This window comes from Pangasianodon hypophthalmus, chromosome 21 (genome assembly GCF_027358585.1).
Source record: "Pangasianodon hypophthalmus isolate fPanHyp1 chromosome 21, fPanHyp1.pri, whole genome shotgun sequence".
Taxonomy (NCBI): Eukaryota; Metazoa; Chordata; class Actinopteri; order Siluriformes; family Pangasiidae; genus Pangasianodon; species Pangasianodon hypophthalmus.
The window spans coordinates 11,347,186-11,363,554 of NC_069730.1; the positions used below are offsets into that span (position 1 = coordinate 11,347,186).

General features: G+C 40.4%; 1 protein-coding gene across 17 annotated transcripts in view; it reads right to left on the reverse strand.

The window, feature by feature from the left end:
* mbnl1 (muscleblind-like splicing regulator 1) overlaps positions 1–16,369 on the reverse strand; it is a 64,327-nt gene that overhangs the window by 30,662 nt on the left and 17,296 nt on the right. For 15 of the 17 annotated variants that reach the window (XM_026925431.3, XM_034297782.2, XM_053227344.1 and 12 more), the window contains one exon: positions 11,819–12,514. In XM_026925431.3, coding sequence (XP_026781232.2) covers positions 11,819–11,992 — 174 coding nt within the window. In that variant the 5' untranslated portion in view covers positions 11,993–12,514. Of the gene's footprint in view, positions 1–11,818; positions 12,515–12,984; positions 13,008–14,191; positions 15,365–16,369 lie in introns of those variants that run through there. The other 2 variants (XM_026925432.3, XM_053227345.1) reach the window with 2 other exon arrangements.

The following is a 16,369-nucleotide window of genomic DNA, read 5'->3' on the forward strand; positions in this document are numbered from 1 at the left end:
TGTTATCAGTGTGTGCAGTGGGGGAGGAGAATAGGAGTGGCACTTGGTCATAGAGAGAGAGAGAGAGAGAGAGAGAGAGAGAAAGTGTGTGTGTGTGTGTGTGTGTGTGTAGAACCCATGCATTGGCATAGTAAATGTTGGAATGTGAATTTGAGGAATCTCTCTCTCTCTCTCTCTCTCTCTCACACACAAACACACACACACACACACACTAATAGTGTTTATACAGGGTGGGTTGTGATGTAAGCTATAGATGCAGTGAGGGTGTGTAACGGGAGACGTATGTTGGAGATAGACAGCTGTAACTGAGACAGGATGAAGTGTGAGAGATTGTGTGTGGCTGCTGCTTTTAGCAGATAAGCAAGTGCCTGACTATTCATTTTCCTGATGGCACATATTCAAAGAGAATGACATTAAATACACCACAGCAGTTGTTGTGGGATGATTAAATTATATGGTTAAATAAAGTAAAAGAACATTTGTTAAAAGAGATGTGTTGAGATGGCCACACTAGAGGGTCACCAGGCCAGTTTGAAGGCTGATTTGCCCAAAAGATTTATCAGAAAAGGGGTCCCAATAAGCTTAAAAGACCTGTGCACATTATCCTGTGGTGTTTGGTGTGTAAAACCCAATCCTAACGCCTTTAATAAACTCACAGTCACATTAATATATTGTTTAAATTTAACATTTTAAATATTAAACATGTTCAATATTTACAATTTATAGGTGCAATAGATGTTTTTATATGTCTTTGTTGTAGAAATAACCTTGGCATGTGGATTTTAGCTGGATTTAGCCTTGGCCTTAGCAAAAGTGGATTAAACCGCCGAAAAAAACCCATTTGGAAAACAGACAGCAAAAACATGACAACAGCGGCTGAGAAAATGCATAGAGTGTAAATGTAAACATGTAGAGCATATGCTGTAAATAATAAATACAAAATGAAGTATATGTAGTTTTACTCTCATTGGTTCTTGACTTTTCTGGACCTGTACTCTATGGGCCACCGTAGAGTAGATCCTGGGATGTGGAGCTTCGTGAACATGGGGAGGAATGGTGGAGTGGGTTCAAGGAGTTAAAAAAAAATAATAAATCATTCAAATGGTGAAACCACCTAACTGTAAGAGACCTGATCCTGAGAAAAAAAACAAGTAATCTTTCTGTTATGTGTCATATACTGTCGTGTTCATTTCGATCTGATGTTATGTTGAAATTCTGTGAGATCCAAGGCTCTGGGAGTCAGGATCACTGTTCGCGATTCTGATTCGTATGCATAATTTGAAACTGTGTGGTGTTTTATTCTGGGTAAATCTTGTATTGACTGAAGGATGATACGGGACAAAAATATGTTGACTCAAGAAATATGTGAAATCGAGAGTCTCGCACATTTTCAACATCGGATAAGAATATATACATCTTGCAGTGTGGTCCAGATATCAAGTATAAAACTTACAACAAGTTTACTCTAGTAGAATTACTGCAAAGCATATAGCCTCTTTGAAAAATTCTTTTTCATCTTTTGCCTGAGTCAATGTTTAATTAAAATTTGCTGTGCATGGACACAAAAAACTGAAGTAACCTGAGTTAGGTGCCTAGCTCCGAAAGCTAATAAATGTCTAATAATTTCATAGATAGCCAGCAGTCTCAATAAAATATATATGCTAGCTAGCATATGCAGAGATAATGATATAGAACTCGTGCTAACATTAACACTGTTAATGCCAGGAGAACTAATGCTAACATTAACACTGTTAACACCAGGAGAGCTAATGCTAACATTAACACTGTTAACGCCAGGAGAGCTAATGCTAACATTAATGCCATGAGAAGTAATGCTAACATTAACACAGTTAACACCAGGAGAATTTAGGCTAAGATTAACACAGTTAATACCAGGAGAACTAATCCTAACATTAACACCGTTAACGCCAGAAGAACTAATGCTAACATTAACACAGTTAACGCCAGGAGAATTTAGGCTAACATTAACACAGTTAACGCCAGGATAACTAATGCTAACATTAACACAGTTAATAGCAGGAGAACTAATGCTAACATTAAAACAGTTAATGCCGGAAGAACTAATGCTAACATTAACACCATTAACGCCAGGAGAACTAATGCTAAAATTAACACAGTTAATGCCAGAAGAACTAATGCATGCTAACATTAACACCTTACGTTAAGCAAAAAAAATTGTCAAATTTAACTAACTTTCAAATAATTAATCCTAATTTGATGTTTGACATTTGATGTAAATCTTATAAGAAATAATGAATTTAATTGACAAGTAAATCACGTAATTAACATGACAATGTACTGAGTTTGTCTTGTTTTGACTCGTAGCATATCTGACACAAATTGATAACACATATTTGTGTTAAAACTTTGATATATGTTAAATATTACAAGACACATCATCGATACTGTTACCACATAATTATTTATTATATATTTATTATTATAATTATTTTAGAGCTGCTATTACTCAGTGTGTCAAGTCCTGGCTCTGTATTTGATTCTGTGATGAAATCATATCTTCTCGAGCTGTCACTACAGACTTCACGACAGCTGAGAGCAAGACTAATGTTTGCCTGAGTAAGCATGTCACTCAGCAAACGCCACGGACAGTCGCATCCTTTGTTTTCTGCACGGTGAGAGCTGCTAACTGCTAACTCCACCACCACGCAGTACAATTAGCACAGGCCACAGACAGCACGTGACTCCGCTGCATTTGACTCAGCAGTTTAAAAATGGACTTCAGTGTTGTCTAGTGAAGGCTTTGGGCTACTGGTCAGAAGATTGTGAGTCCAAATCCCCGGAGTCCCTGAGCAAGACCTTCAACTGCTCAACTGTACACTACTGCTTCAGATAAAAGCATCAGCCAAGTAAATATTTCTAATGAATATGAAATATTTCATTTATAAATACATTCTTAGGAAAAAAAAAAGAATGGTTTTATCTAGCAGAAAACTGTATCTATATCCCTTTATTTATTTTATTATTATTATTTTTTTAAGGTTTTAATACATAGAACTGCTTCAGAAAACCATATATATATATTTCTATGTATTAAAACCTTAAAAAAATTTATATATATATATATATGTAAAGGTTCCTAAACTATATATATAATTTCATTTAACATTAATAATTTAATTTAGCATTAAGGATATGTGTGTATTTATTTCTAGAAGTACTGTTTATACTGCTAATTATTAAGATGTATACTGTATATTTGGGGATTTTCATATTCTTAGTCTAAAGAGATGTGGAGAGTCTATGAGATATGGCTAACTAGTGAGCAGAGCATAACATAAAGTGAAGTGACTTGTGGCCAAGTATGGTGACCCATACTCGGAATTTGTGCTCTGCATTTATCCCATCCAAGTGCACGCACACACACCGTGAACACACACCCGGAGCAGTGGGCAGCCTTTTTTGCTGTGGCGCCCGGGGAGCAGTTTGGGGGGTTCGTGCCTTGCTCAAGGGTCTCACCTCAGTCGTGGTATTGAGGGTGGGAGAGGGCGCTGGTCATTCACTCCCCCACCTACAGTCCCTGCTGGACCCGAGACTCGAACCCACAACCTTCAGGTTCACCTTCGGGTTGCAAGTCCGACTCTCTATCCATTAGGCCACGACTGCCCCACGTAAAATCTTATTTCAGAGTTATTGCAAGACTTTCCAGAAGAAAGTGAACAACCAAATTGGAATAACTGAACAGGCCAAATATCCTAACAATCACCAGGTATCTGGGTCTGGGGCTTATTATGATATATAATAGGATTTCAAGCCCCATCCACCATCCACACATATACAGATACAGTATTTTTGGTTTGGAGTTTTTTCTCTGTGTTTTGGTCCCCTGTCCAAACAAAAATGCTGCTTTTGGGTCACTGAAAACTGAAATTTTTAGGAAAATGGAAAATTTGTTTAAAACTTCATTTTCACTGTTTTGGTTTGGACAGAAAAACATATCTTTTTGGTTTTGTGCGTGTTATTAACATGCTATAGGATTCAGTTTATCGTGGCTGCTGACCAGATTGTTACTTTGTGGGCTGTACTTTCTTATTTAATAACGTGTTTGCCATTTAATTTTACTTTCTTTATTATTTTATTGTTTTATTATTAGACCCTTCAGAGAAACCAGGATATGACACACACTGTACAGCTCCAGAATTGGCCACTCCGATGCTACAAACTGCACCGCAGACTGAGATTTTGGATAAGAATTTGCTGAATTCAAGCGTAACCTTAAGCAGCACTTCCACCTCTTCGTCAGTCCACACTTAAGAATGTGTCATATCTGATCCTGATTCCACTGGTGAGCCAAGACGACACCTCTCCACATCCCAATCCAGTCCAGCCTTCAGCCTACTCTTACTCCCCTGCATGCTGAACTCACCTGTTCCATGTTTAACTTTAATCAACTGTGTGTATTTAACCAGTTCACTATGGCCTACTTGCACTCAGGGCTATGACATATGTCTGTTTTTAAATAGCGTAAATCTCGCATCGCCGGTAGCACTGTTTACATCCAGCAGTACAGACAGCAACGTCAAACGTTTGTTTTTCCACTCTTACAATAAAGTCATAGTGCTGGGCTAAAGTTAGCCTGGGTGTTTGTTTCTATTAATAGGTATTTTCTTACTTTGATAGTTGTTTATGTATGATGAAGCTGACATGATGTCTGACACCCTTCTCCAGCTTATTAAAAGGAGCCTTGCAAGTGTTCTTACATTTTCAGATGTTCATGTTAAGGAGCTCCTTCAGACCCCAGGTATAAAATAGCACCACTGGCATTCTAGTGGACATGGTAGAAGTGCCATTTGGGTTATAATGGGGAAGTGTTTGCGCAAGTAGCCCATTTTCAGTGCTTTGTCATTGTGAGGTTTTTTTGCTATTCTTGTCCAGGTGCAAATCCATGTGCTAAAATTCTCCCTGCTGATTTGGATTGTTAATGAAGATGAAGCTTCCGAATTTGTGAGAGAATCCTTGACTTTTTTGGCCATGCTGGTGTTTCACCTTCACTATCACTCAGTATGCATGCTAGTAACATTATTCTTGAGATGTTTAAGTCAGTTTAAGACCTTCTGTCACTAGGCTGGGGTGGTGAGTGTTTTCAAACTGTTTTCGCTTTTTCATGTGGATGAAGATATTTTCGAAAATGACTGTACGTGTGGACGGGGCGTCAGTGTGAGACGGGATTATTGTGGAAAAGTGAGAGTTCTTAAGGAAGTGGTTACGGCCCTGCCTGAGGGGACTGAAGTGGAAAGGAACATTCTTTTGGCTCCTGTTTAAAGGTCCTCAACTTCCTCTATGACATCATCGCTTTTCCCTTCGCTCCTCCATCACGGCGCGTCTACACTGAGCACAAACATCGGTATCTGGCAAAATCATTTAGGAACTGAAATTTGCTCAGTTTTAATATCTAATCATATGTCTCAGATTAGTTTCTTAACCAGACTTAAACGTAAGGTTAGCTCCACACGAGTGTGTGTTATTGAACCCAATCAGTGTGTGGAGCAGGGTACATTAATATAATATATTAATAATATAAATAATATAAATATAGCTTGTATTATGGTGTATTCTTGCTTTTAATTTGGGTTATGTCATGTTTTGGGTTATGTCATGGGACATGATACACTCGCAGCTCAAGTGGTTGTTGCTAAGCAGCTGGGAAATATGATCACATAAGTGTAAGCTAGCTAATGATCGAGACTAATGATTTAGCTATCTTGCACATAGCCTAAATATTTAATATGAACAACATAAATGCAACCATGACACCTGAACCAAGACAAGCTCATTGTTAATATCATATTTTCCATCAGATATGTGGGAGAATTAGAAGTACACTTCCATTGGTCTGCCGCTGCTACAGAACCTGTGATCTCTGAGCTGTCAACAACTTACGACTTCCAAAGTAGTAAATACTACAAGAGTGGGCCGTTCATGAGTAATCTTCTCATGATTGTGGTGAACATATGACCCCGTCTGATCATAACGTCAGTGTGTGAGCTTTTAAAAATAACACTTCTATCACACTGTTTGTCTTTCTGGTCACTTGATATCTGTTCTAATTATATGCTCAGAAAGAAGGCCATCCTCTGTCTCACTACGAGTCTCTGAGCATTCTCTCTCTCTCTCTCTCTCTCTCTTGCTCACACACATACACTCGAACACACACGTTTTATGAGATATGATGTCTTTATATTCTCATGCGTGTTCATGAGGCTTGAGAAATATGAATTGTTTGAACTTCGCTTGATAAACTTGCGTTCCACGTCTTCATCGGAGCAGGAGCTTTCACACCTAAAGCATGACTGTGAAGCGCAGTGTGCACGCCTGTGACGTTTCTGAGATGTAAATATGTAAATATTAGCATACTGCGTAGCTTAAGACAGGGAGTTATTGTTAGCAGCTCCTCTCAGTCTGCACTCCACATGGTGGCTCGGCTGCTTTTCATTAGAGGCGAGGAAACAGCCTTCTCACTCCCTCACGTCATCCACATGCCTTTCCACTGCGTGAACTTTTATCCCTTTCTCTCACTAAGCGTCACATAGCCACTTGTCTCTCCTCTTTCTTATGTCTTACCTGTCTCTTTGTTTCTTGTCTTCTCTCATATCAATGTTTACACCTTTTAATGCCTGTTTCTGTCATTGTTTTCAATAGTTTGCCTAACTTTCTGCTTTTTAACTCCCACTCTTTTTCTTTCAGACTATGTTGCTGTTTATGTAGCTGTGGAAAACAGATTTATCATTCTGACAGTTGGTAGCGTCTTAAGACATAGCTAGCTACAGTGTGTGTGTGTGTGTGTGTGTGTGTATAAGATCAGATTTTGTCTAATGGTTTCCTTGCCTGGGCTGGATCTTACTGGATGCTGTGCTTTTTACTCTCACTGAGTCCAAGTCTGCATCCACACTCACACACACACACACACACACACACACACACACACACACACACACTGGCTGCAGACCTCTGTCCACATCTGCTCTTAGACAATTCCTTTAAATTTCAGAATTCTTTCTCATCTAATACACACACACACTATAATTTGGTCAGTACGTGTGACAAGCTGTGAGTGTGTATGTCTGCTGTTGTCCTTGCGCATGCGATGACAGTGTTGATAGCAACATCTGGACCGTTGCCAAGGTCACACAGCAGATCTATGAGATAGCTTAGCCCACCAAACCACCTCCCTGCCCCCTCACTGCATGTGTGTGTGTGTGTGTGTGTGTGTGTGCGCACACATGTGGGTGTTTGCCTTCCTCCTGCCATGTAAAAATAGATGGAAAATTACAGAGTGGCGTTCCCCACTGCTCTGAGAGGAAGTGGTGCTCAGAGCGCGAACTACATACACACACACGCGCGCGCACACACAGCACATACACACTATTAGCAACGACAAAACTGCAATATGCATGTTCAAAACAAGAGAACTGTTCATCCCCAAAAGTCTGAGAGCTGAACTAGAATTAAAAACAGTAACGGACGACAATAAAATGCCAGATGTGTGTCGTCTGCTGCATGACTTTCTCTTCAGAGTTTCTGAGTCTCAGTTTAAACACGCAACACAACCTCTGCATGGTTTAACCACTGTAGCAGAAAAAAAGACAGGTTGGGGATTTACACTGACAGCAAGCAGGAGAGCACCATCACATCCTCCTCAGTCAGTACAGCACCATAGAGATCACACAAGTGGCAAAAAAACAACCTCCATGAGTTCATGTAAAGCACCTTAAAATATGTTGCTATGCAACTTTAAGTAGCATCAGTGTATTATAAGTGACGAGACTGTTTTAAGCACAGTAACCAAGGAGGAAGGGGGAGAAACATTCAGCCTACGCAAACAGTATTCCGTGTTATGCCATACACTACTGCACAAGCACAGACCGTGGGTTGTTGTTTTTTAAATTTTTTGAAGAATTATTGCAGCATATGTAAAGGTGCGTGCCACAACTAGAAATAATCATTATTATATATCATATATCATACTATTATAACTAACAGTATAACTACTGCACATCTCTTTATATACTGCAGTATTTAATAACATATTGTCACACTCTGAAATCAAACACAGTTGGCTTCACAATAACTGTATAAATGTTATCATCATCTATGATTTTATCAAACACCATGTTTATATACAACAATGTCGCTGGGCAGCAGTGGACCGGGAAATTGTTTTTATAGAGATTTCATATTCGGGGCACTTATTATTATTTTTTTTTTACACTTGCATGTTGCTTTCTAGCATGTCAGCGTACATAAATGCACAACTAGACCTTTTGTACTTAATACACATTAGCAGAATGATTTCTGACTTTGCTTCAAGGCTTGTTCATGTTTTTGGGCATTCGAACAGGAACATTTTCACTTGGAGGAACTTTTTGTCTGAATGTTCTATGGGAATTTTATTGCTATGTTCCAGTAAAATTGATTAATATTTATTACAGGGTTGCGAGAAGGTACATTTTTAAAACGTTAGAACACTTTAACCTTCGTAGAACCTGCCTAGAAAAATGAACCATAGCTGTTCACAATAACAATACTCACTCACTCCCTGTCACTTTCAGTAAGCGCTTTGTCCTGGTCAGGGTTGTGGAGGATCCGGAGTGTATCCTGGGAGCACTGGGTGAAAGGTGGGAGAATACACCCCGGATGGGACGCCAGTGCATCGCAGGGCACCATGCACTCACACACTCACAACAATGTTTATGGACAGTCGAAGGAAAACCAGAGACCCTGAAGGGAAACCCAATGAACATGGGGAGAGCATGCAAAACTACACAAAGACACAAACACGGGCTCAGGATCGAACCTAAGACCCTGGAGATGTGAGGTGGCAAAACTATGTGCTACCGACCCTGATAACAACACTGTCCATGTTAAATATAACAGAATAAGTATAACTGCTAACTCAAACTAAATTTTAGTAGTATTCAGGCAAATGACACTTTTTAACATACTCCAATCAGCAACAACATTCCAAACTAAGCACTGAGTTTTTTTTTTTTTTAAAGAAGAGAGAAAAAAAGAAATATCAAGGCAAATGAACCACTTGGACAATACTATACAGGTTCTGCATAGCAGCCCGAATTTGGTTTGATGGCGTTTATTAAAACAGTGGTTCTGAAACTGGGAGCTGCAGAAAAATCTCAGAAGTTTTACTTAGAAATTATGGCAAATTGAACGTGTTTAAAAAGTGTTAGAACAGTGCTATGTCTGTTATGCAGGCAGCAATAGCTGTGTGTGTGTGTGTGTGTGTGTGTGTGTGTGTGGTCAGGGGCAGCAACACAAAGGGGATCTTCGACTCAAAAGTCTGTTAACCGTTGTCTTCGAGAACACTTGACACAGACCTCAAGTCAGCACAGACTAACAGTTTCCATTATGATACCCCCTTACAATAACGCTCCTCCATAGCTTCCTCACACACCTTCCACTTGAGCAATTCTAGCTGCATTCATCAGCTTTAGAGTTGTAAGTGATAAGGCTAGAAACATCTAGGTGTGGAAAATGGTGATTGTTAAAAATACATTAAATGTAATTATGACACATAGAACATGTGATTCAGTATACAATTACACAAAAAACCACGCAAATGCTGCTAATTGTGTAGGGCAGCATCACACCCAGTAAACCTGCTACAGATCCGTAATCGTCTCTGCTTCACTGCTACGTGTAGCTCGGTGTTGCTCTAACAGATCATCGTTTTAACAGAGCTTCTGTGGTATGATATATCAACAGCAGAACACACTCAATGGCAGATCTTGGCACTGATGGGAAATCAGCTTAGCGTGTCCAGGCCTATAATTGCACGAGTAGCTTTAAGTTCAGACAGATTCTTGTGTTGCTTTTGGATATTGTGCAGATTAGTGTCTCACTCTCTCTTTTGCTGCTCTTGAAGCCCAGTCATGTTTGCTTTTTAGCAGAGGAATTTAGTAAAAGTACAACTTCTGGTGTGAATACATTTTGTAAGCAAAGTTTCACATCAAATTCGACTCTGGTTTTCGACCAATAGAGCAACTGCTTTGGGTGTGTGGACCTCCATCATATGATGCACAGATGATCCAAATCGCATGGTACGCTTTCAGGCTCTGCTTTACCAAAATCCCAAATAACAAGTGCCAAATTTGTGTGTAAACTATAAATAATTGGGTGCATTGTTCACATTGCAAAGCAGTGCAAGGAAACAATATTTAAATGAACTTTCTGCATGTGCTTTTTTTGCTCGATAACCATGGAGAGCTTGAATATCGAACTCGGTAAGTAAAACTGAAAATCGCCACATGTGAGAGTGAGACACTAATCTGCACAATATCCAAAAGCAACCCAAGAATCTGTCTGAACTTAAAGCAACTCGCACAATTAGAGGCCTGGACACGCTAAGCTAATTTCCCATCAGTGCCAAGATCTGCCATTGAGTGTGTTTTGCTGTTGATTACACTGCAGATATAGCACTCATTAACACTGTGAGACATGCAAAAAAAAATTCTAAACACGATATGACTCAAATGAAATTGTGTAGACATACTGTAGATATGTGAATGAAAACCATTTGTTTGGCATTGAAGGAGTGAATGTGCAGCTAAAGTCTAAAAATAAAATCTAATCTACTTTACTACAATAATACGAGTCACAATTTCCAGAAATCTTCAAAATATTTTGAGATACTGAGACATAAAGTAATTTTGTTGTCGAATGTAAGAAATAGGCTTATGCAAAATTAATACTTGCCCTTTGGAGGTATTAATTTGCAATGTAATCGCTGTTCCTGAAGTAACACCCTGAAGTGATCTGTTTGCATTGACACCACCCTGTATTTTTCACTTTGAGTTAGAAAATGCCCAGAATGCCCTGTGGCATCGGGGGTATGGTTGAGGGTCAGCTGTGGATGGAGAGGAGGCGGGTTGAGTCGGCAGGTAACGCGTGATGATTCTCACCTGTGTGTAATCTTGGGGAGGTTACTTATGTGTTGTATGTTTGTCCTTTTAGGAGTTTGTGTGTGTGTACACAAGTGAGAAAATGCTGAAAAGCATGCACAGAAAAAATTAAAAATAAAAGAAGCATGAAGCTTGGTGAAACTCTCCCGTCTCCCAAGTCCTTCTTCCCATCCATACACTCCAGGGTTCTACAAGCCCTTTAAGGCAAACACACAAAACGAACAAGACGCACCGTTTCGCTCAACTGAAAGACACAAACCTCAGCAGATCCTGCTAGTAAATCGGCTAATTACATAGTAAGTCAGTAGATTACATAGTATAATGATCTTCTACTTTCGTTTTTTATTGTTTATTGTTGGCTATCTGATTTTGGGTACTGTGTGTGTTTGGTGAGCTAGTTAGTTTGCTAGCAACAATGAAAACACAACCTTATTTCTTCAGCCGTCATTCTCCTCCACTGATGCAGTTAACTGCACTTCTTCCTCATTCTCACCGCAATATCACTAGCCACAGCTACGTTTTTTTTTAATGACCAATTTTCTGGTCACACCCATTTCGCAAGGAGACGTGAACTGCAAGTTCCTAGTTTAGTCTGTTTCTTTGTCTGCCAGGCTCTGTTACTCTCACTCTGTCTCTTACTCTTTCGTTCCATCGTGTCACGGCGTCTCACTCTTTCAGTCTGTCTCTCGTACTGTCCCAGTCTCCCTTACTACAGCTCTGACTTGAGTTCCAGCTCTTTCAATCTCTCTCTTAGTCAGACATCCTTTCTCTTACAGTATTTCTTGCTTTTACACTCTCTCTCCCTTCAGTCTCTGAGTCATTCTGTGAGGTGTGTGCTATAATAATGCCTTTAATGGCTTTACCTTGAGTGAGTCGAAGCAGGCGATGACTCGGCCGTTCTCCACTTGGCAGCTCTTGGCTGGATGGGCGAATTTGCACTCAGCGTCTGAGCGTGAACACGTGCCTCTCTGGAACTCACGACACACCTCCAGTGTCAGCCATTTTGGGTCGCGAATGTGTGCCATGTTCATTGCCATGGCTAGCACAAACTTGTGTGTATGTGTGTATGTGTGTGTTCAAGGTCAGGAGAATCTGCTGGGTGTCCTTTAATGGGAAGTTTCTCTTTGCTTCTCTTTTTCAAACAATCAACATGAAGCCTATTCCACAACGGAGTGTGTGGGGGTCAAGGACTTGACACTGAATCACAGAGAATTCCCAGGCAGCAGAAAAGAAAAGAAAAACTTTTTACTTCTGGCTGTTTTTTCTCTTTTTTTCACACACACGCACACACACGCACATAACGAAAGCTCCAATTGTGAAAAACTCCAAGCGATCCCACTGGCACTTGGCAGCTCCTGGGGTACTGCAGCTGTGTGGAAGGTGGAGCACGTGGGAGGTCTGGGGTCTGCAGAGGTGGCAGGGGTTTGCAGGATCAGGGGTCAGAGGTCACCGGGTGAAAGTCCAGGCCTGGTTTGGGTAGCAAGCTTGCGAAAAGCAGGGACTGGCACTACAAGCGGGTCCAAGCTGCAGCAAGAGAGGGCACTACCTTCAGTACCCACCTGGAAGAGAGAGAGGGGGAAAAGAAAAGAAAAATGAACACCTTACTCATGCATCATTTCGTTGTGACCTTGCAGCTGTGTACAGGTGCCTAATAAAGTACACAAAAGCCACTTCTGTTGGTGTTGGCTTTCTGAAACCGTCACGTGGTACTCTCTTTAATCCACCTCTTTTGCATTCTCTCGTTCTATTCGCACTTTCCTTCTCTCTCTATCCCTCTCTCCTTGTCTCAGACTCGTCTCTCTGCCCAGCTGCACAAACTCTTTACCCAACCAAAAATGCCAAAAATGCAAAGCAGTCTACTTAACACCATCAGCTAGGGCAAATAAAGCACTCTGTCAAATACTTTCTCCTCCGTCTCATTCCAGCTCATGTACTCACACACTCTTAGACACATGCAAAGAAGCCCCGTGTAAATTCGCAAGCATCAGTGCAAGCTCTGGAAAATCAACTCTAATAGCATATCACTTACAGTGCAGCACTCAGCAGTAAAGCCATAGCAAATCTATTTAAAGAGAGACAGATCGAAGTAGAGATTAATACAGAGAGAGATAGAGAGAGACAGTTGGGGGAAGTAGTGGAAAGAAAGAGAGCGAGATCGTTTCCCCTTTCTCAGAAGTGTTGCATGATGCCAGCTAACCAATCAGAGCAAGCGATGTTGCAACCGCATTCTGGGCCAGGCGCCAAGCAGGAGACAGAGAGAAAGAGAGACAGAAAGAGAGAGAATGAGAGAGAATGAGAGAGATGCGTGTGCTCTCTAACTCGAAGTTGTCTTTAGAATTTGCTGCATACACACTATCACGCGTCGACGTTCCGCACACAGCAGAACCTCACCAGCTACAAAACGAGCCTAAAGACAGAAGACCAAATTTTCACTTCAAACCACTTCCAGGATTCTAACACAATGAACCTTTGGAACTTAAACAGTAGGAGTGATAACGGTCACAGGACCAGGAAGTGTGAGTGTGTGAGTGTGTGAGTGTGTGTATATTCCTGTACATTGCATTTGTCAGCATTGTTGTCAGATTCTTCTGTGAGCAGGCCAATGCCTGCACTGCTGAGCCCAGTGAACATTACTCTGATGATTAAAGGAGAATCATGTCTAGACTTGGAGCTTTTGATTTGAATCGCTGCAGTGCAAAGAATGCATTGTGCGATAGTGAAAAGGTGAGAGAGAGAAAGAGAGAGAGAGAGAGAGAAAGACAGATATGGGTGTTAAAAATCATCCTACTTTGCACATTTGCACATTAAAGTTAGGTGAATATTTGAGCAGGGAAAGTTCTGTGTATTTACGCTCACCTTACGCAGCTACTTCATTTAAATTTCTGGGTGACTCATTCACATTAGTACACACCTCTGAGGTTGCTAGATTCTTCTCGTGTAGAGCTCTATCAAATTATAAAAACTACAGGGATGATTTATATGACTAATTAATTCATTCCGACATATCTATATATTTAATATTGCCCTAGAATACCATGAGTGTATTTACATCATCCGAACAAACTCTATAAAACACTGTTGCAACTGTCTGAAGTCTGTAGACGGAATACAGATGTGCACAATTCTGCTATGCTTATTACGCCTGCATAACGCTGAATACTGCCTTTCTTGTACAGCGTATCTTGTTTTCCAGAGACTGAAAATACTGATATCACAAGAAATGCATTCTAACTCACTGGTATGCCAAACCGCTGTTCCGCTTGATTGACGTTCATTTCGTTCTCTCATCATGCCATAAAGCCTGCTCCTTCTGAAGCCTGCTCCTTCTGCTTGCTAACTAACTTGGAGCTTTCGATACCAAAGATATTACCCAAAAAAGTTCTATAATTTTATATTGAGGAAGGAAGACAAGATTGCAACATTCCCATAAATGGCAGACGATGCTCATGCACATTTCACTGTGGTGATGTTGAGAAGTGCAGGCTGTAAAATGTTTGGCCTAAGTGGATAATGTGATACATTAAGGGCGTTTATTCATAAATCACTAAAGACAAACTAATCTGGCAACCAAAATAATAAAGGTCATCACTGTCATTGTTGATAATAGGCAATGATACCAACAGTAAAGCTACATTTAAACATTGAAGTGGTTTAAGCTTGGCTATTATATCTGTTATGACCTGTTATAACACAAAACTTGTGTAAAACATACAATAATAGAAAAATAAAGAGGCGATTCATCTAGCAAACAAGTGCGTGATACACACCAACGTGAAAAATCCCAGTAATTTATGTCTACACTTCCCAGCATATAGTGAATGTATGTTTAACATGTAAAGGCCATGAAAGCAAACATGAGACAGGGGGGGTTTCCTCTGACTAAAACTGAGAATCTTTGTTTACTTGTTTACAATTTGGCGCTGGTAAGGACATTGTTCTTTTGAGTCATACTTTATAATATGATGATCCTGGGATGCAGTGAGTCAACCCAAAAATCCTGTAGTAGCAATTCAGCACTGTGTGAGATTTGGCAGGAAAATCTGTATGCATATATCATACGGCAGCTCAGACACTTCAAATATAATCCCGCCCCATTCAGTCATGAATCAGTCTGGCTATGCGGTGACTGGCAGGAGTCACAGCCAACGAGAGAGAATGTAAACACAGCAAACAGTAGTGAAAGAGTAAAAGAGAGTGGTTCTACATTATATGAGAAAAAGGGATTCAGGATTGGTGTAGTGTTAGTTTTTGTTCTTGCTGAACAGGTAAGGCATTTAATTGTTCTCTAATTTCGTGGGAAGCTAGTGAATGATAGATGATAGCTAGCTGATTTATCCTTGTTGCATCAAAGTTGTTGAGCTAGAGAACTCATGATAGCTGACTGGTGCCTAATTGGAGGTTGAGTTTCTACATATTTTGTATTTCAAACATGGTTAAATTAAGCAAGAGTGAGTGATTCAAGCCCGCTGCTTGCCTGATCGGTGTCTTTTTCTCCTCTGGTCAGGGTTTATTAGTGTGCTAACACTGTCTGAATGTTTGACAGGCTGGAAAACAAAACACATAGATTAGGTAACAAAACACACAGAGAATATAAAACAACTTTTGGAAACAACCAGGTATAATAGTTTTATTCTCTATACTATATTTTAGCTTGTTAGCTAGAGTAAGCGGTGTCTAACAGCCCGGAGGTGTGCAGAATCTCAGGAAAAGCCTCTGTGAGATTACAGCAACCCAATTAGAGCAACCCTTTTCCCTTCAACCGGAGCTTATACTTTCGCTAGCAAGCTAACATTAAATGACTAGCTCATTCCGTAGGTTATGTGCTGTTCATATTATTGCAGGATGAGCACAGTTACACTGAGATGCACAGGCACTACTGCTGGATCAGAGCTATCCACCTGATGGCAGCTAAAAGACAAGATCTTGATGATTAGTTTTGCTCTTTCATGTTTCCTCAGTAACTCTGACAGTCACACTGGTGTGCATAATAAAGTTATTCTATTCTCATAACACTTTCGTTATGAGCTGTGAGAATAATCCAGACAGTGGAGAAAGAGTGCAGCGCAACACGTTACTAAATACATTATATAGCCAAAAGTTTATGGACACCTGACCATCACACCCATATGTACGTCTTCTCCAATCTGTTGCTACAAAGTTGGAAGCACAGAGTTGTCTAGAATGTCTTTGTATGCTGTAGCTTTACAGTTTCCCTTCGCTGGAACTAAGAGGCTGAAACTTGTTCCAGCATGACAATGCCTCTGTGCGCAATGCGAGCTCCATGAAGACATGGTTTGAGAAGGTTGGACTGGAAGAACTCGAGTGTCCTGCACAGAGCCCTGACCTCAACCCCACTGAACACCTTTGGGATGAACTGGAACACCGATTGCACCCCAGACCTCCTCGACATCCCA